The sequence below is a fragment of the Schistocerca piceifrons genome, chromosome X, assembly GCF_021461385.2.
Source record: "Schistocerca piceifrons isolate TAMUIC-IGC-003096 chromosome X, iqSchPice1.1, whole genome shotgun sequence".
In the NCBI taxonomy this organism is placed as follows: domain Eukaryota; kingdom Metazoa; phylum Arthropoda; class Insecta; order Orthoptera; family Acrididae; genus Schistocerca; species Schistocerca piceifrons.
In genome coordinates this window covers 742,738,515-742,760,736 of record NC_060149.1, presented here as the reverse complement: position 1 = coordinate 742,760,736, position 22,222 = coordinate 742,738,515, and the positions used below count along the sequence as shown (strand labels likewise).

At 37.8% G+C, this 22,222-nt stretch overlaps 1 protein-coding gene across 1 annotated transcript in view; it reads right to left on the bottom strand.

Annotated features, from left to right (window-relative positions):
* The window catches only part of LOC124721839 (autophagy-related protein 101), a 39,834-nt gene extending 17,827 nt beyond the window's left edge, over nucleotides 1-22,007 (bottom strand). The window contains exons 1-3 of the mRNA XM_047246967.1: nucleotides 21,606-22,007; nucleotides 16,933-17,094; nucleotides 928-1,141 (exon numbers count right to left, since the gene is read on the bottom strand). Coding sequence (XP_047102923.1) covers nucleotides 928-1,141; nucleotides 16,933-17,094; nucleotides 21,606-21,635 — 406 coding nt within the window. The 5' untranslated portion in view covers nucleotides 21,636-22,007. The remainder of the gene's footprint in view (nucleotides 1-927; nucleotides 1,142-16,932; nucleotides 17,095-21,605) is intronic.
* Between the last annotated feature and the right edge of the window lie 215 nt (nucleotides 22,008-22,222).

Below are 22,222 nucleotides of genomic sequence, written 5' to 3'. Positions count from 1 at the left end.
AATTACTTCTCATGTATCTCTCTTCGACCCAGTTACAAGCCTCCTCAAGATCTAAAATTAGAAACATAGAGGATAAATTAATCTGAAGCTGCTCCAATTATGTCATTATAAATATGGCATTTACAATAGATCCCCTTCCTCTTTTATAAATCGACAATTATTCTTCTCCAAGTGTCTCTTCTATTATTTTTAAAGCTTTCCAAAATGACTGTTTACGGGTAATGGAATTTTGTTAAAGTAAATCAGGCAGAGCTGACAGAGTTACATTAGGAAATGAGACACTAAAAGCGGCCAATGAGTTTTACTATATGGGCATTAAAGTAACTGACAATGGAAAAGTGGAGTGTATGTAAAATGCTGACTAACAATGGCAAAAAAAAGTTTCTGAAAGAGAGAGATTTGTTAACATTGAATATAAATTACAGTCAGACAACAACTTTTCTGGAGGTATTGGTTTGGATTGTAGCCTTGTACAGAAGTGAAAAATGGACAATAAGTAATTCAGACAACGGTGCTGCACCAGAATACTAAAAAGTTGATGGGCAGATTGAGTAACTATTGAGGAAGTAGTAAATCAAACTGGGGAAAAAAGAAATTTGTGGCTCACCTTGAATGAAAGACGGTAACAGTTGATAGGACACATCCTGAGACATCATGGAATCATCAATTTGGTAATTGAAGAAAGAAAGAAAGAGAGAAAGAGAGAGGGAGAAGTGGGGGGGGGGGGGCGCACATGCACCTGCAGGTGCAGGAGGGGGGAAAAGGGGGGAGGGGTAAGAAATGTAGAGAGAGACCGAATGTTGACTACAGTAAGCAGGTTCAAATGGATGTAGATTACAGTAGTTACACAGACATGAAGAGGTTTGCACAGGAGACAATAGCATGAGAACAACAACAACAAATATGACAAAGATATCCTATGCTCACCCTGTTCATTGTTAAGTTTTATAAGTTCTAGCCTTATAGTCCAAACTTCCCAAGGTATACACTCTGTCTGGAAAGGCCACCGATTCTTTTTCTTCTGGAAAAACTCTAACGAAATTTGTCCTGAGCTTGGGCCATCATTTCCACGCAGGGCTTCTGAAAACTCTGAAATTTCTCTCTTTAGAGTACGATCAAGGTTGTCAGACGAACAACAAACCTGAAAATTGAAAACTGATGTTAAACATGAATACAGACAGAAGATCAAAAAAATATAAAAACAAGAATGGTAATGTCTTTTTCATCTTTAATTAATAATACAGAGCATCTTTCCTGATTATATGCCTATTTCCCCATCTCAAACAACAGACAGGAATGATACCATATAAACCGAGCAAAGGCAAACATTTCTATTTTGCTCATTTTTAATACATTTATTTCCCACAAAAACTATTGCCCTGCATTTGTACTCACAGATGACCCAAACACATAAGCTATAAAATGATACAGAAACATATCTAGTCCATTTTAATACTTTAGTTGGCAGTTTTTCAGCCATCACATTACAAGCTCTGTAGTGAAATTTGAAACCAATAATGTACAGACAATACCCTAGTTGATTACAGTGCAATCTGAGTTACAACCTACAGTGTGCAGCATAAAACTAAAGTTCTTTCAATAAAATGCAGTGGAATGTCACTAGTAGTCAGAATGTGGTTACATCCTTACAAAACAAAGCCTGTGTAAATTTTTTGCAGAACTTTTGGTATCATGACAGTTAACCAATAAAGTTAGTCAACAACATTAAGACTATTTCAGTGTACCAATTATCTTTATTTGTTTTAACACACAGCAAAATTACTTCAAAAACAATTGTATTAGTACCACCCACAACTATAACAATTGCACCCAGCCACTCCTGCTCTTTAACAGTACTCTGTGGAATGAAGCAGCGAACTGCTGAAGTGTTTCCCTTGCCTGAAAATGAATAAACATAATAGCCAGCAAAACAACATGTTCATATGTCCAACTAAGCGAATAGTGCGAAATCTGAAGCACTGATAGCAGGGTGCATATCAAATATAAAACAGTAAGATCTTAGAAATTAAGTTGCATGATTAAATACCAATGGCAGGAAGAAGGGTTATTCTGAGGTATTCAAGATGTTAATCTGGAAGTTTACGAAGCAGCATAAAATAAATATCATAGAAGGATGCAAAGATTTCAGTGGGTGGCAAACTCAAGAACAGGCAGTTCTAATAATTATAAAGATCTTTCAAAATTGGAACAGAAAAGAACCTTGCAAAAAATTACAATTTGCCAATGATAAGTATCTCTCTGATAATGTTTAACTTCAAAAATCCTGTAAAATGGCAAAAAAATTCTCATAGTTGAAATAAATAACCATTGTCATCTGCTGCATATAGAATGAATTCTGTCTATCTTTGTGTTGAAGAACATGATGCCTTCCAAAGTTTACTGGCTTGTTTTTCTTCAGGATTATTATGATACATATATCCACACATCATAACTGGTTACAGAAACACATCATATCCATTAGTAATTTTAATACATTAACTCATGGCATGTTCCCATTTTCACAGCTTTTTGTTCGGAAATCAAGAATTATTGTACCCTTGGGTACCACCATATGGAGATGACTATGTGTAATTCCGAAACACTGTCACGTAATGAGCACAGAATGCTGTTAAACAATTTTAGTAACTGTACCAATGTTGAATTCTATGACAACAGAGGTGTGACACTGGGATCATCTTCCTAAAATACTTTAACTACCCAATTGCATAGCAACTTCAGCACACAACTGCTGAAAAGTCATCTAAGTTTGAAACAAATACCTATGACTGTATTATTTCTTTTGTTGTTTACAAAATGCCACAATACAGCATTGCTCCCAACTAAATTATACAAAAAGTGTTTTTAATAACGAAGTCATTTTCAGTGTCAACTCATCCTGCTTTTGCGAAAATAAATGATTCCCAAAAATAAGGAGAGAACTATGGGGGCTACCAATTTGATGCATCAAAAGATGCATATTCAGTTTACATTTTTAAAAAAGTTGGCTTCCAAACAAGGAAGCAATCAAATTTGAATTGACAGGTTTAGACAATGCATGTAGTGATAAGTGAGGTTATTTTTTTAATTCTTTGACTCATGTATAATGGATTAACACATGCCTAGGTCCTGCTCTCAGGTGCACTGAACATGTTAGGGTGTGCAGCCATGGAGACCCTGGTGTGTTCCTAATGCATTAGACATGCTTCCACTCGTGTACCTGTATGCTCTGGGCATGTTAAAACACAGAGCCATATAGCCACACTGAGTGTCAAATAGCTTTTCAACATTTGGCCTGCTCAGAGTCTGTGCACAACGATATTAATGTAAAAACTCATTGATTGTGATCACAGCAACAACTTTTGACAGAATCCTGAAGTAATAGTTCTGAGCCATGTCTATGAACTGCTATAACGTCCACCTGCTTCAACAAGAGATGAAAGTTCTTGAGAATCTGAAGTGTCTCGAAGTGCAAGCAAAATATTTGGGAAAAAAGTATGCTTTAGCAACAGGTTTGACTATAACAAATTCATCCATTTGTGCATGTGTTTGATGACTCAGCTTCAGACAAGTTCATATTATGACAATACTGCATCATCCTACTCTTTTTCCTGATATTTTATCAGAAAGTATGATGAAATTTGTAGCACACAAAGCCAATAGATTATATTTTCATACCAAGGCAAATACCAAAGTATCCCTGCATTTTAGATAGTCATGGTGGAAATATGGCATTTGAAGAAGTTATTTCCCCACTGCATTTGTCTGCTTATGATCCTTATGAAAAGCTGAAAATTAGTCTAGACACATTCTCTTAAAAACTGCAGTTTTCAATTTAATTACACCCATCTACATCTACATCCATACTCTGCAAGCCACCTGATGGTGCGTGGCGGAGGGTACCCTGAGTACCTCTATCGGTTCTCCCTTCTATTCCAGTCTCGTATTGTTCGTGGAAAGGATTGTCGGTATGCTTCAGTGTGGGCTCTAATCTCTCTGATTTTATCCTCATGGTCTCTTCGCGAGATATACGTAGGAGGGAGCAATATACTGCTTGACTCCTCGGTGAAGGTATGTTCTCGAAACTTTAACGAAAGCCCGTGCCGAGCTACTGAGCGTCTCTCCTGCGGAGTCTTCCACTGGAGTTTATCTATCATCTCCGTAACGCTTTCGCAATTACTAAATGATCCTGTAATGAAGCACGCTGCTCTCCGTTGGATCTTCTCTATCTCTTCTATCAACCCTATCTGGTACGGATCCCACACTGCTGAGCAGTATTCAAGCAGGGGGTGAACAAGCGTACTGTAACCTGCTTCCTTTGTTTTCGGATTGCATTTCCTTAGGATTCTTCCAATGAATCTCAGTCTGGCATCTGCTTTACCGATGATCAACTTTATATGATCATTCCATTTTAAATCATTCCTAATGCGTACTCCCAGATAATTTATGGAATTAACTGCTTCCAGTTGCTGACCTGCTATTTTGTAGCTAAATGATAAGGGATCTATCTTTCTATGTATTCACAGCACATTACACTTGTCTACATTGAGATTCAATTGCCATTCCCTGCACCATGCGTCACTTTGTTGCAGATCCTCCTGCATTTCAGTACAATTTTCCATTGTTACGACCTCTCGATACACCACAGCATCATCTGCAAAAAGCCTCAGTGAACTTCCGATGTCATCCACAAGGTCATTTACGTATATTGTGAATAGCAACGGTCCTATGACACTCCCCTGCGGCACACCTGAAATCACTCTTACTTCAGAAGACTTCTCTCCACTGAGAATGACATGCTGCGTTCTGTTATCTAGGAACTCTTCAATCCAATCACACAATTGGTCTGATAGTCCATATGCTCTTACTTTGTTCATTAAACGACTGTGGGGAACTGTATCGAACGCCTTGCGGAAGTCAAGAAACACGGCATCCACCTTTGAACCCGTGTCTATGGCCCTCTGAGTCTCGTGGATGAATAGCACGAGCTGGGTTTCACACGACCGTCTTTTTCGAAACCCATGCTGATTCCTACAGAGTAGATTTCTAGTCTCCAGAAAAGTCATTATACTCAAACATAATACGTGTCCCAGAGATCATGTTTAATTGATTTTGAGAATGCTTCATTTTAGTGACAACTCTTCCACAAATTAAGGAGACCTGCCATTCTACACTAGAATTTCACAATGTATTTCACCCATATAAAAAACACTGCAGCAATGAAAGCCTGTCATTGTTCAAAGGGCAATTATCTTTCAAACAGTACACATCATCCAAAAGTAGGTTTGGAATACAAAACATTTGTGCTGTACAACTGTTGGACAAGTTATATCATCGATCTGGCTTCCACAATTTGGATAAATTTGCCAACATAGTGGTAACACTCATGGAGCCATATTTCAAATGAGAACACTCACTTTAAGTTGACAATTGGTATTCAAACCTAAAGTTGGTCCCCTGACTTCCTAATTATGAGACAACCACATCTGGCACTTTTTGTATGAATGGGCATTACTGATGTAATGCTTGTCACAAAGTGGTATAATAAAAGTAATATTGTTACTGACTACCTGTAATACCACAAAAATGTGAGACAGCAGAAACCAACAGAAAGACTGGTGCAACAAATGGGAAACCATACTGTGTTGTAGTTTACAAATCAAGTATGGGGACAGTTGACCATATTGACACATTGCTATGTTCTCTCAAATTAGCGGGGATGTGACACACGAAGTTCTTTCCCCACATACAGGACCTGTGAGATTCACCTGCACACGCTCTCCACAAGGGTACAAACAGAGTGAAAATGGCCAATAGCATAGTTTCACGTGTCTCTACTACACAATGTGTTTAAGCTTATGCCACAGCACAAAAGAAAGGTGGTAGAAGAAAATACCTGGTGGTTATAATTAAACACAGTGTACTGAGTGGTGCAAGGTAGGCTGTATGTCTCACAAGTTGCTGAAACATCGTACATATGTTCATTAATCAGTGTGCTCATGGAGTGTGCTGAAAAAAATAATAGTTCCACTTTGCACCGGCTGGAGAAAATATGGCAATGTAAACAAGCACATGTGAAATGTTTGTGTTTTAAACAACAGTAGGCTGTTTGTCACTTGGCGACATTAGTTGATTTTTTTATGAAATGACTGTTGGTGTAAACAGTCAATAAGATTGAAGTTTTTATAAGAAACGCAATGGCTATTGAGAAGAAAAAACATGCACTGCAGGTAAAGTTTTATCAGAACAGCAGCAATAGTAGTAGGAATATCACTGACAGAAACAGCTGTGAAAATGCCCCATGTCAATAAATGGGATAAAGAATATGATCAAGAAATCTGGAGAAACAGTTGAATTGGGGAGATCACTAGGGAGAAGGAGGTGGCTCATTCCCATGGCAGTAGTTGAAGCTGCTACAGCTATAGCCAACCGCACAGCCCATGCCTCATTCTGCAGCCAGTGCTCAAGCTGTGTCACAGGAACTGGGAATTGTTTCCCCTTTGGTCAACAGATCAGAAGATTTTGTGGCACATTTTATACTGGTATGGCATTCAGAACATCTACCAAATGAAGTCCCAAGATAGGTTACAACACCATGACTTGGCCCTTCGTTCTTTTGGCACACAGGGAAGTGGATGACATGTGGCCAGGGAAGATTCTTTGTACAGGCAAGGCACATTTAGCTCTGTATGGTGCTGTGAATGCACAGAACTGAACTGTCACATGTGGGGATTTACTCCGCCACATGTTGTGCAAGAACATCCACTGCACTCAGCTTATGTGACTCTGTGGTGTAGTTTTGCAAGCTCAAGCATTCTCGGTCCATTTTTCTTCGAGAAGATGACACCTTGCATGCCTGTTAGGTGTACAGCAACATCTGCACACTATAAGGACCTCCTTGTGCAACACATGATTCCAGCTTTGCAAGAACACGACTGTGTTTAAACAGCTATTTTCATGCAAGATGGGGCCACATCATCTCCAGGCAGTTTCAACATATGTGGCCTTCCAGATCCCCTAACCTAAATCCATGTGACTTCTGGTTGTAGGGATCATGTCTAATAGGGGATGTATCCAAACTCTTCCAGATCTGAAAGACATCATATGATGACATATCGCTCTGACTAGACTGAATAATCTGCAAGCAACTGTAGACCGTGTAGTGTTATTAGTGCAGTATGCTGCTAAGCCAGGGACCATACTGAACACATTATAACTCGTGACCATATTCTAACAAAAGTGACAGAACCACCATTACCTTGTGTCTGATCGTTCCTCCCCTTTTCCTGCAACTACACCACATTCCAAATGCTTACAGCACCATATTTTCACATGGGGGTAGAAAATGGAACTACTATTTTTTCAGAATACTCCACAAGCACACTGGTTATTGAACATATGCATGTTGTTTCAGCATCCTACAATGTATACAGCCTGCACCACAGCACTCGGAACACCGTCAGTTTAATTAGAATCAGCTGGTGCTTTTATAAGAATCCTCTACCCTTTATTAGGATATATTTACTATATATTATTGAGAGTGAACACACAAAGAAAGATATGCCAATGTGTGGATGCACAGTTGCTTGAAACAAAGTGCAGTAAGAAATAAGGCCCAAATACAAAACATGCAATAATGAAAAACCAAACAAAAAGGTGCAGTCTTGCACCAAAAATAAAATAAATTTTTAAAACTGCCGGTACTGGACCAAAATAAAACGCATTCACTAGGTAGGCATGCAAAGGGTAGTCATGGTGAGGGACTGTTACATCAAATCGGCTGATGATGTAATTTGGCATGTATCCTACCTCCCTGACCTGTTTCACCGAGCGAGGTGGCGCAGTGGTTAGCACACTGGACTCGCATTCGGGAGGACGACGGTTCAATCCCGTCTCCGGCCATCCTGATTTAGGTTTTCCGTGATTTCCCTAAATCTTTTCAGGCAAATGCCGGGATGGTTCCTTTGAAAGGGCACGGCCGATTTCCTTCCCAATCCTTCCCTAACCCGAGCTTGCGCTCCGTCTCTAATGACCTCGTTGTCGACGGGACGTTAAACACTAACCACCACCACCCTGACCTGTTTCAAGCCACATTCATGTGTCTGTGAATGTTAGAGCAACTTGGTCGAGTACACATTTACAGAATACATTAATACGATGTTTCTGAATGCCGAAGCTCATGGTAATGGAAGAGCTGCTAGTCACCTTTACCAAGATCGTTTTCCACAACGTCTGACTCCATCATGTACTCTTTTTGCCACAATTTATGCAATAGCTTCAAGAAAGTGTACCTTCACCATCATCAGGCATGACTGTGATGCTATGAGAAGCCACCACACACCCAAACTGCAAGAGGCCGTACTGCATCACGTTGAAGAGAATCCGTCAACAAGTACACAAGCAATTTCTTTGGCAGTTAATAAGTGAGTGGAATTATAAAAAAAGTGATGTACTGAGTCACACCCGAGCAATTACTTGCAAAGTAGTTGTGTTACCAACATGATCTCAAATGGTTGTAGCATGGGAACAGTACATGCCTGGCAATGGTTCCATTTCAAAATATTCTCTACTCACCCCCCTCTAAAAGCCCTTTAAGTGTGTAACTGGAATTTCCGAGCACCCTGCATACACAGAAGGTGTAAGAAGGTATATTGGTATGACATAACTGGCTGCACACCACCCAGGAGAAATGTTCAACCATCTGTCTGCAAGTTATTTCCACTGGACACCACTTCGGTGACTTGTGCTCACTTAATCTACCCTGGAAATCCTACTGGGAAAAGGGCACCTAGAGTTTAAAATGGAATCTGAACCACATTTCACTCCTGGCGTATCTTGACATCATTTAGAGCTCGAGGCTAGCATAAAGGCAGACAGAAAAATTCTAGTGTCTGACATTATGGTCTCCAGGTTCGCCCTTTAACACTAGACCACCAAGCCCGACTTACATAAGACATAAAAGTTATTCAAATGCTTTAAAGAGTTCCCAACTTTGAAATTTCTCTCCAGATGAATTATTACAGTGACAAAAGTATCAACTTTGCAGATTGCAAACACAATCAGTTTGATTATAATTGCCTGTTTAATATATGCTGTACAAAAATTAAAAACACAGCATACATTACATAAAATCATCTCTCTCTTATGTGCAACTATTCTTCACAGACTCCAGCAAAAGGTGATCAGTAACCTTGATTATATCAGTTTGAAGGTTGTCTAGGGAGATTTTATTGGGTTTATGAGTTAGGAATGTAATGGTAAATTTTCACATAGTTAACTGGCACATAGAGGTCTTGTCTTGAAAGTGGTTTGTAGACAAACCATTGTCTAGTCATAGACCGACAGAAACAGTTCTATATTTCAGATTCTATGGTGTTAATTTCAAAGTTACAAAAAGAAGGAAAAAACCAAGCATCAGTGAGTCAAAGGATGTTCAGTTGCAGACAGCCAAACATTTCCAGTTCAGAAGAAGTGATCTGAAATTAAAGTAACCAGTTGATTAGTTACAACACAGGATGCAACATTCGTGCCTTGAGAACACTGTTTACACAGTTCGCTCATTACTGATAGACAATCAGTCAGCTTGTGAATATGCATACAGATTGCTATAGTCTAAGGACCAAATCACACACAAAATTATCCAACAGCTCTCATGAAACTGATGCAAATGGAGCAAAGTTCTTATTGTGCTTCGCAGAAAATGCCATTGTACTTGAGTGATATTACAGGAAGTCTATACATCCCTTTCTCCTGTAAATGAAGGACTTTTGACCAACAGAAAAACCCTAAACTAACGTGTGACCTGTTTCATTCTTCCATGGGTAATACAGACAGGACTACAAGGAGAAGACTGCATATTCAGAATGAGTTGTTTAGAAGGGACACAACCACTTAAATGAAATATATGACTCTTGTTGTTTTTATTGCTGGTTATTAAAATCCTGACAAAAGCTACTGGAAAGATTTACTTCATTACAAAAATAATTTTAATGAGCGTGCGAGTTTGTACAGCCAGTCAAGCTGAAGACAAACTTCGGAGTTAGAAACTAAATGAAAACTGATTTTCATCACACTTTAATCATCATGTAACTATATTCACAGACTGCATTTGAGACATTCATTTAATTGATTGTAAATATAATGTACTTGGATAGCTAAAAAATTGACTCACCAAGCAGCAGCAGGAGAAAACACACACAAATGTATTAAAGTTTGCAAGCTTCCGGAGTCAGTGGTTCCTCATTCTGGCGCAAGAGTTGAAGGGGAAGGAAGAGGTGTGAAGGAAGAGGACTGGTGCGGTTTATGAAAAGGGGTAGAGTTCAGAATAGTCACCCAGAACAATGGGTCACGGGAAACTTACTGGACAGGACGAGAAGGAAAGACTGTCGGAGACTGCATCAGATGATTTGAAAACCTGATAGCGTCTACCTGGAAGATAAAGTAATGTGCAGGACAGAGATTACTGCCAAAACATCATGCACGAGTTGGAGTGGAAAGCTAAGTGTATTTTACATTATAAGAGGTAGGAGTGGGGTGACAAAAAGTAGACAGGTCAGAAAGTGAAAGATATAGGAAACTGAAAGGAAGTGAAGAAATGAATAGTTACCATGAAGAAACACCAAGACCGAAAAAATTAACGTAAATTAAGCCCAGGTGGGTGGCGAGAATCAAGGACTTCTTGTACTGCCAGTTTCCACCTGCGGAGTTCTGGGAAAGTGGTGTCTGGGGAAGAACCCCGATGGCGGGTGTGGTGGAAACAGGCACCGAGGTTATGACTTATGTTGTACAGCATGCTCTGCAACATGACATTGTGTGTTGCCAGTATAAACCCTCTGCCTATGCCCATTCATATTAATTGATAACTTTGTGGTAGTCATGCCAATGTAAAAGGCTGAACAATGTTTAAATAACAGCTGGTATATGATGTGTCATTTCACAGGTGGCTCTCCCATTGATAGTGTGTGTTTTTATCAGTTACAGGCCTGGTATAGGTAGTGGCAGGGGGGTGCATAGGGCAAGAGGGCAAGGCTTACAGCGGGGACAGTCACAGACATAGGAGCAATAGGGTACAGAGATACATGCAGGAGGAATGTAGGGTCTAACAAGGATATTGTGGAGATTGGTAGGGTAACAAAAAGATGTTCTAGGTGTGATGGGCAAAATGTCAGACAGAATCGACCTCATTTCAGGGTACAGTTTAGGAAGTCATAACCTTGCTGAAGTAGCTGATTAATACACTGAAGACCAGTATATTACTGACAGACAAGTGGTGTAATCCTAAGTTGTTTTTTGGAGTGATGAGTAGTTCCAAGATTGGATGTGATGGACTGGAAAATCTGCTTCTGAACTAGGCTGGTGGAGTAATTATATCCAGTGCAGGCTGAGGTGAGAATGGTGGTGTATTAATGTGAAGAGTCTGCATCTGAACAAATATGTTTGCCTCAAATTCTAAGGCTGTGTGAGAGGGAATGTTTGACATGGAAACATTCCCTCCCATACAACTTGGCATTTGAGGCAAACATGTTTGTTCAGATGCAGACTCTTTACAGCTATACACCACCATTCTCACTTCAGCCTTCACTGGATGTAATTACACGATCAGCCTAATTCAAAAGCAGATTTTCCAGGTCATCACATCCAGTCCTAGCACTACTCATGCCAAAAAAAAAAACAACCTTCGGAGTACACCACTTGTCACTTCCAAGGGGAGGCCACAATGTTGGGATCATGGTTTTACTTCAGACTTTGTACACCTTTAGTAGGCAATTAAAACAACATAACATGCAAGCAGTAAGGGCACTACTCAGGCAATTCTGAGAAAATCACTAGAGAAGTTTTAAATGTATTATGTAATTGATGTAGCTGTGCGAAGATGCCAACCGTAAGAAGTCACTGTGGTCAAGTGGTTAGCCTTGGCGTGTTGGAAGAGGTTCGTAAACAAGACAACAGTTGGAGTCCTGATAACACTTTTTAATCTGTGTTTTTAGTATCACTCGTCACATTATTTAATTTACGTGACATCTAAGAGGTAATATAGTGGAAAAAACCACATGCATTTTCATGAAGTTTTAGTGAATTTACTATGTTATTTGCCTATTTACTGTATGTAATTAAATTTTCAAAGATGAAGGACAGACTTTGAGAGCCCATGTCAAACCTAAACAAATAATTATGCGAATAAAGGTTTCTTGAAATTACTGCAACCAGTCACTTTTGTTTTGTTCTTCATTTTTCTTTATTATTGCATTACCAGTTTCAAACCGCCTCGAGATTCATCATCAGAGGGTACATTTATTAATTGTCTGCAGTACTGTGGGATTTGTGTACAGTGATTAATACCCATTAGTTGGATATAGGTGAACACAGTAATCTGGAAAATATAATGAATGTTTGCCTGTGACGTTAATTGTACTGCAGTGCAATCCAACCAATGGTTATTAATCACTCTACATGACTTCCACATTGCTGCAGAAAATTAATAAATGTACCATCTGATGAATCGCTAGGCAGTTCGAATCCGGTAATGGAATAAAAAAAATTAAAGGAAAAAACAAACGGTGACTGGTTTCAATAATTACAAGACACCTTTATTCATCAGTCACAGTGTTCCTCATTCATAATGGATAAAAGTTTTAAATAATGCAAATGATGTTATTCATGATCAGTAATATAATGCAAATCATGTTATTCACGATCGGTAATATAATGAGTTACAATGTGCCAAATCACAAGAGTAATGCACAATTACTCATCGGACATGCTCACATCATCACACCTTACAGGATGCTACTTATCATGCAGACATGGAAAACAAATTGAAACTTCATGCAAATACACAGTGTCTTTTTTCATTATATTGCCTCTCAAATGCCATATAAATTAATATGACCAGTGATGAAAAAAAAAAAAGATTAATAAGCACGTTTGAGCAGGAATCTAACGGTTGCCTCATACAAGTTCATCTTTTAAGGTTCTAATGCTTATTACTTGACCACCATGAGCTGTGACAGCCAACATCTACACACATTAGCCATATAAAAGACGCGTAAAACTTCTCTTGCGATTTTCTTGGAATTGCCAGAGTAGTGCACTTCATTACTTGCACATTATGTTGCTTTAACGGCCAACTAAACATGTACAAAGTTTGAAGTAAATCAGTCATTCCGATGTCATGCCCCCCCCCCCCCCCCTGTCAGTATTATACTGGTCTTGAGTGTATTAATCAGCTATTTCATGAAGGTTGTGACTTCCTAAAACTGAGCCCTGAAATGAGGTTGATTCTGTCCAACATTTTGCCCATCACACCTAGAACACCTTTTTGTTGCTCTCCCAATATCCACAATATCCTTGTTAGATCTTTCATTCCTCCTGCACATATCTCTGTACCCTACGGCTTCTACGTCTGTGACAGCCCCCACTGTAAGCCTTGCCCTATACATCCTCGTGCCACTATCTATCCCCGTGCCACTATACCAGCCGCATAACTGGCAAAACATATACTATCAAAGGGAGAGCGGCCTCTGAAATGACATCGCATACCACCTCTTATTTAAACATTGTTCGGCCTTTTACATTAGCATGACTACCACAAAGTCATGAGTTAATATGAATGGGCATAGGTAGAGGGTATATACTAGTAACACAATACTCTGTTGCAGAGTATGCTGTACAACATAACATTCATAACCTCAGTGCCCGTTTCCACCACACCTGCCATCAGGGTTCTTCCCCCAAGACACCACTTTCTCAGAACTCCGCATGTGGGAACTGGCACTACAACATGACATTGGTTCCCGCTACCCATCTGGGCTTAATTTATGTTAGTTTCTTCAAAGTAACTATTCCTTTCTTCACTCCCTTTCAGTTTTCTATATCTTTCATTTTCCAACCTGTATTTTTTGCCACCTCCGCCTCCCACCTCTACCACATAAAATGCACTTAGCTTTCCACTCCAACTCATGTACGACGTTTTGGCATTAATCTCTGTCCTGCGCATTAACTTATCTTCCACCTTGAAACTCTCAGGACTTCAAACCATCCGATGCAGTCTCCAACAATCAGTCTTTCCTTCTCCTCCTGTCCGGTAAGTCTCCCCTGACCCAGAGTGCTGGGTGACTATCCTTAACTGTTCCCCTGTTCCTAAACCTCACCAGTCCTTTTCCTTCACCCCTCTTCTTTCCCCTTCAACCCTTGTGCAAGAATAAGAGCCACTGGCTCTGAAAGCTAGCAAATTTTAACACCCTTTTTTATATATAATAGAAGGAAACATTCCACGTGGGAAAAATTATATATAAAAAGAAAGATGAGGTGACTTACCAAACGAAAGCGCTGGCAGGTCGATAGACACACAAACAAACACAAACATACACACAAAATTCAAGCTTTCGCAACAAACTGTTGCCTCATCAGGAAAGAGGGAAGGAGAGGGGAAGACGAAAGGAAGTGGGTTTTAAGGGAGAGGGTAAACCTGTCCTTTTTTCCCCCTAAGGTAAGTCTTTCCGCTCCCGGGATTGGAATGACTCCTTACCCTCTCCCTTAAAACCCACTTCCTTTCGTCTTCCCCTCTCCTTCCCTCTTTCCTGATGAGGCAACAGTTTGTTGCGAAAGCTTGAATTTTGTGTGTATGTTTGTGTGTCTATTGACCTGCCAGCGCTTTCGTTCGGTAAGTCACCTCATCTTTGTTTTTTTATGTATATATATATATATATATATATATATATATATATATATATATATATATATATATATATATATATATATATATATGTGTGTGTGTGTGTGTGTGTGTGTGTGTGTGTGTGTGTGTCCTGCCACTGCTTGGTGAACAAACTTTTTTATCTGTCTAATTACCTTATATTTTCAAAAATTGATTATTTTTGTTGATTCATTTAACTGGTTGGTTAACTAGAGCTGTAAGCTGTTCATTCAATTTGCTTTGAGAGGTATGATGCTTTAACTCTAGGTTAATTCTAGTGCTGCAAGAGAGACGTATATTGCAGCATTAACTATTCAAAATGCCTAAAAGGAACGTATATCGCAGCAGTAACTATTCAAAATGCCTAAAAGGAACTAAGTTCATAAGATTGAATTGTTTTGCTTTAAAGACAAAGTAACAACAATATCTGACCAACAGTTTTAATCCCTCAGGACATACTACACTTCCACAAAGGTTTCTGCAAAGAACCTGGAAGGGGTGGTTCAATACTGGGAAGCATGTGGCACAGTTCTTTTTTACCCTTTCAGCATAGTGCAACTTTGACATTTGCCTTTACTTTGAGATACTGAGAATTAAAGAAAAAAGTTTCTGCTAATAAAAGATCAGACGTACAATGTTTCTGGGCAATCATATTGGTATATCAATGAAAAGAACAACTCACCAGGAATCTGCCGACCTATTTTCATTTGCTTATAAGCCACAAATTTCACAATATGAATGGTACTGTGAAAGCACACAGTTTTAAAAATGGGACTCTCCAAAGGTCAGAGGAAGACAAGGGCACACCACTGCCAATATGATTAGGACTAGTAAGGCACTAGACTGCTCAACCCAATCTTCAGTGTCAGTAAAGTTGCATCAACTCATTAAAAAATTTTTCTGCTTCGTGTGTTCTCTTTACACTATCCTATTTAACAATATTATTTCAAAGTTTCAGTTTAATCTCTGTTAAAGCTCTGTGAGAGGTATTCACCACAGTCGCACACGAAAGGACCAATCTATTAAAAATAGTGCTACCTTGTGTGACTTAACTGAACCAAGAACCCACGAGAAAGTTCCAGAAAACAATAAAGGCTTGTTTCTATAATCACTGAATAATTTCTGGTACTTCTATTTCAAAAGTTCATTCTGTATTCTTGTGTATTAAGAAATATCTTAAAAATCAATCTTTTGAGATTAGACCTTTCTGCAGTGTAATACATAAGCTGTCATCACGCCATTAATATCTCAGAAACTTATACTCACTTTTCAAAATCATTTTGTCCTATAAATAGTTAAGAGGCCACTACTAAATATATACAAATATCCGGAGAATAACAATACTTCTCTTAATCCTGAATAATCCACTTTTTTCCAACTGAAACCATTTCTAAACGACAAAGTTCATAATGCAATATAAGTATTCTAAGACAGTGGTTTAAGTAACTGCTTTCAAGAAAACAGGTACTTACAAAGTTTTAGAGGTGGTCAGAGGAAGTTTAAACATTTTTCTTTTGAAGTGCTCTGTGCAACAAGTACTATGTAAATGGAAAGATGACTTAGAATAATAAGCTGCAAGACAGGACAAAAATATGTGGGATAATTTATGAGAAAATTCTCATTTCAAAATCAATTCATACCAAAATTGCTGATAATTACATCTTCTTACTGCCGCCCCCCCCCCCCCCCCAAACACACACATATTACGTTATTGATGAAGTAGACTCCAGATGAAGGGTAAGTAAATGCTCTTTTGTTATCTACAGTACGCAACAGTATTTGTTGGCAACTGTTCAATAGTTGTCAAAACATTATTTGCAGTTTCTGCTACTAAGGAGTGTGTGTCACTTCAGTAAACATCCAAATTACATCGCCTATTTTAAATGTGAATGTTTTGTTATACATGATAGTGAACTGATAAAGGATACATTTCATAGCAAGATCCTTCTCAAGTCCAATTTGAAGTGGCACATACATATTACTTTCACAAAGAAGCTATGTCACTCTTGATTATATCTTACCCAGAAGCTGGAAATCAATACATTTTGATCATGAAAAATTTCAGCAGTTACTAACACCAGCTCTTTACCTTTCTTATCAAAGTGTCAAAATGTTGCTCCAATAGTGCTCAATTTATATTTCGTTTGCAAATAAATGTATGTTCCAACTGCAGATGGTATGAAATTGATAATGAAATAAAGTTCACAACAAATTACAAGTTCATTATTTCAAATACTTACATATGTAAAATCAATGAAATCACAGTCCACATCACAGTAGCCGACAGTGCCTACTGAGTAACTACCTTCTTGCTTATATCGAAATTTACCCAATGATCGGTGGAAAAGTACTGTGTGAAAAAGACTTGCTACAGCTTCATCAACTTGTCTGCCCTCTACAGTCTGCCAAAAGAAAATTAATCATTAATCTAGAGCCCATTATTTCCTCTTCATTGCCTATAAGAAGCACCAAAACCATTTCTCTACTTTACATGACTAATAAAAATACTGAATGAAAAACTAAAGTCTTTGCAGAACAAATCAATTTATATTTTACCTTCACATAGTGACAATTAAGAAACTACTACTAAGTTATAGCTAGAATTTGAGTATAAACATTGAATCTGGATTTTTTCTGTTGCGGATAACACACTTATCAGCATTACAAGATGTAAAATGAATAATTCAGTAAGCCACATCACAACAGTTAACAGTGCTAATGAAATTCTGAAGCCCCAGTTCCAAATATTAGCTCAGGACAGAGTTTTAATCTATCTGGGAGATTCAGCACGATGTATATTTGAGGCGAACTTGAAGATTCAGTCACTAAATATTAATCTGCTCATTGGTAATTATTTCTTTTCTTGTATGAACCTGGTTTAGTCCTTCATCTGGTATTCATTTAGCTCTATTCTTTGCACTTTATTAATCCAGTCTGTTGTCCTCAGTGGAGATTCTTCACATTTCCTAAACAACCTGAGATTGTCCACAATCAGGTATTAACTATTTCTCTATACTGATTTCTTCATATAACCTATTCATTTCTTCCACACAATTTTCACATTTTCTCAGTCCTTTTATTTCTGTTATTGTGATTGTTGAAGTAATGGAAAATTTGTTCAGTTACATATGTCTCTTCTGTTTACTTACATATTTTCCCCTCATTATGTAGCATCTGATTTCAACTCCAGACTGTTTCCATGTTCTCCATTCCCTCTACTTCCCCCACAATAAAATAATGTAGCAACGTATTCTGCTGCACATAGTGCTTGGAGTTTAAACCTTTTGATTTTATTGATCTGTCCAAAATAATTCTTCAGAGATATTAATGCATGTATACATGTTTTGCATGTATAAATTTTGAGCTTTACATTCTTCATAACTGTTGCCAAAAGAATCATTTTAATAATGGCTAAATTTATAGCAGTGGCAACAGTTGCTGTGACACCTGCAAGGGCAATGTATTTAATATTTTCCCATCTTAACTTTTGGTCCTCCATCAATCCTTGCAGCCTCAACATAAGACAACATTTGTAATACCCACACACTGCTTAATTTATGGGAGAAGAGAGGAAATCTCACACCAAAAAAATTGTTCAAATGGCTCTGAGCACTATGGAATCTCACTCCAGCCCATGGTCAATTTATTCAGTGCTAAGTATGCATATCCAATTAAGACTGTCTAAATCAGTGGTTCCAAACCTTCCTCAGAACCCCCCCCCCCCTCGAGTTCAGTCAGGCATTAGCTAGTAACCCCCCCCCCCCCAGCATCATCTCCAACTTTAGCACCTATCTAATCTGTAGAATGAAATGCTTTTCTTGGAACACTTATTTTTAAAGTGATGAAAGATGAATGAAATGATATTTAATAGATAGATAGAGAGAGAGAGAGAGAGAGAGAGAGAGAGAGAGAGAGAGAGAGAGAGAACAGCACCCCAGACTATATCCTTAATGAACAAACCGAGTTAGCTAACACCCCTATCCTGAAAAATTTCCAAAAATTATTTTCCACCCTCCATAGCAAATGATATTCTTACGCTTATCTGCAGATCAAGTAGCAAATTTATGTGTTACTACAATTCTCATGATGCTAAATGTAAATAAATAATGTAGCCTACTGTCTTACCTATACAGTACTAAAAAAAATGGATCAACTATATAATTAATGTAACAGTATTTACCACAAAGCTCACACTATCAATGTCTCCCTGTACTAGTGTAAAAGGTGTTTCAGTTGCTTAAGTGAATTTATGAACTTTTTCCAAACATGGGACATCTTCATGATGTCACAAAATACCATAGCATCTTTGTCACTCATATGTTTGTAAGCACTTTGTATTGCATCAAAACATGTGGTGTGTGCTAGAAATCTTTTCTGTGACAAATCTAAAAAGCTCAGCAAGAAAAATTTGTGTGTGCAACAATAAGAATGCAGTGGGAATGAATTCACATCTGTTGGACGAATGTAATGAAAACAAACACTCCAAACCGACATTTCACGTAAGTCACATCCAATGAAAATCTGTAATGCAACCATCTGTGTGGCATGCTTATAATTATGTTTTATTTATATTTTAGGACAATTAATACGTAAAAAAAATGTAATGAAAGAATGAAAAGCATCTGAAGATAAATCATAATGATTCAAAACCAGTAATAAAGGAACTGAAAATAAATTTGTGGCTGGTTGCTGCCTCAACACCATCAACATTAATGCTACTAATTGAGAAAAGTAATTATTGATAACTTATATAATCAATATTAAAGACTTACGAAATTGTAATATAGTAGTGATCTTTTGAAAATAATTTAGTTTTGTGACAAACAATTGAACCATTTAGCTTTTACCCCTCAGAAAATTATATTTTACTCCTCAGATGGTAATTACCCCGAGGTTGGGAACCATTGGTCTAAACCAGTCGTGGACTGGAGCAGCCTTAAGCGCCGTTCTTCTTCCACAATTGAAGCTGTGTCAAGAGAGTAACAATATTGTGGAAATCGGACTTCCATTTCTTTACCCATCAGTAAAGGATATGATTTGGTTTTATTGTGCTCTTTTCCCATCATCAGATCTTTCTCCCAAGAAACTGTAAAGGAGTGTCTTACCACAGTTCTTTTTAATTTACTACTGTTGAGATTTTTAGCAAGAAATTTGATTTTGAAGTTACCATTTGAAAGAGAGACTGTGGGATCAAGTTTGTCACATCATCCAATTTGAATTCATACTGTAGAGATGCTCTCTCCATGTGATTATGTTTTTCCATTTTTTTGTCAGCTTACAAAGATAATATGCTTGTCCTATTATCATGTAATGTCTTACTACTGGGATTATGCTGAAGTTTTTCTGAACACAAACATTTCCTTTTGAAGTTCTTCACTATTATTTACTAATCTAACAATGGAAACTTAATATTCCACTACAGCCATATTTGTCACTTAATGTGATGAGCCATATCTCACTATCATTTTTACCTCCAATTGTTTTCTTCTTTTGTGTTACACCATCCGTTTCATGTGTTAAATATTCTTTCTTAAATTTCTCAAATTTCATAATATCGTGTAGAAAACTCAAGTTAGACTTAGTGCACTATCACATTTCTGTACTTCTGCATCTTATTAATTGCTTTTGGCTTCTTCCAAACAAGGTGATACGGACTTTACATTTTCCTTTTGATGTGTCATTTTCTGTTATATGACAGGGGCTTAGGTATTGATACTTTTGCTTGCAGCATTGTTGCAAAACTCCTCTTCATAGACTCTGGTCCTGTCCTCTGATATATCCAGAAAATTCACATCAGATGCAAAAAGTAAAATGGTAACATCAGCTGCATAACAGGACTCTGCAAGTTTAACTGCTGACTTATGCAGATACATTCACATTTTTTTAAAAGGCACATATCTTAGAATGTGCCTATTTCTTATATAAAATATCTAAAAATTACCAATACGTGTGAAATGGGTATAAGTAGATCAAAATTCATGAAATCCTACAAGAGACCATTTCATCTAAAGCCTGATTTATCAATACTAATTATTCGATCCATATGGAAAAAGCTACATAAAATCCATTAAAAACTGCATATCCAAAAACATTATATAATGCAAAATTCATATACTACAAACTTTCAAAATAAGTGCGATACAGTGAATATAGCACATAGACCCACACTTTAGACAAGTACCCAACACATCCATAGAGTTAAATGAGGTTCTGGAAAAGCTGAGATAGGAGGACAGACTGAAGAGAGTATGAATAAATTTTGAGAAACATATGGTAGAGACTGTTCACGATATTTAAACATGATATTAACTGTCCATTGTGACAACGTAATCAAAAAGCACTGAATTACACTAAATAGCTACGAACTGAAACGCTTTCTTATTCAGTGTAAAATGTCCCTTCACAAAAGTTCATTCCGCAGAATACGAAAATTGATTCACGACTTTTTTTTTCTTATATTTTTGCGGAGGGGTGTTAGTAAATGCACGCAGAAACAATATTTTCATTTACCTTTCGTACCGCAACAAAAATAACATCACATTCCAAATTGCCACAACTACAGAAAATTGATTTTTTAAATGTAGAAGTTCAACTCATTACCTAACAGTAAACTCAACTTTCTCTAACCGCATGTTAAAATGGCTTTGTCGTTATGCAAACACGTCTAACATATTAATATATTCACCTGGGTTTACTGTCGTGATTCGAATGCAAGAGCAGATACGAAGTAAAAAGAAGACGTAATGACCGGCGCAATTAACACAACCGGTACTGAAAATAGGAACGCTCTTTCACAATATTTGTGCCACTGATACAAATTACTTTACACAAAGACGAATTAGCGCATCTACCCTTTTTAAATAGTTCTGTAGTACACTTCAAACTGAAAATGTTTGGTACCGTCGTTACTTACCAATTCAAAAGTCTGGGATCTTGCATTCATGTTCTATTTTTGAGAATTTTCGCAACTGATTATTCATGACTATTAATTTTTTTAGCTAGCCGTATTTCCACTTGCTAGCGTGGAACACTTTAAAACCTACTTTGCACTACAAGTGCACACAACAAGCGTTGGATTGTGTCAGCTGTTCTTTGTTTATGTGCAAGAATATAAAGTAGCTTATGTTTTTCTTCGAATATCTATAGCTTTCAGTTCACAACAATTACCGACACTTTCTTCAAACCTTCTTATCGTTTGGAAAAAACACACATGCCGACGGCTAGATACACTGCCACACAAATAGAAATGCATAATATTACTGACGCCGCCCCAGCAAGCTTTCACCACATATCCTCTCCCGGCCCCTCATGCGTTTCTACGTCATGCCAGAGACTCTCATGTATGAAATGAACTCAGTCGATAAGCCAAGCCACGTTATCGATATTTTTGTTCACAATATCGATGCCATTTCGCGTGAACTTGTTTAGGAGCATAAGAGAACCAAGTTCATTCTTTCAGATATTCGTAGTCAATGTTGTGTGGTCAGCAGAGAGTAAATGCATGACATACCAGTCAGTTCATTTTTTCCA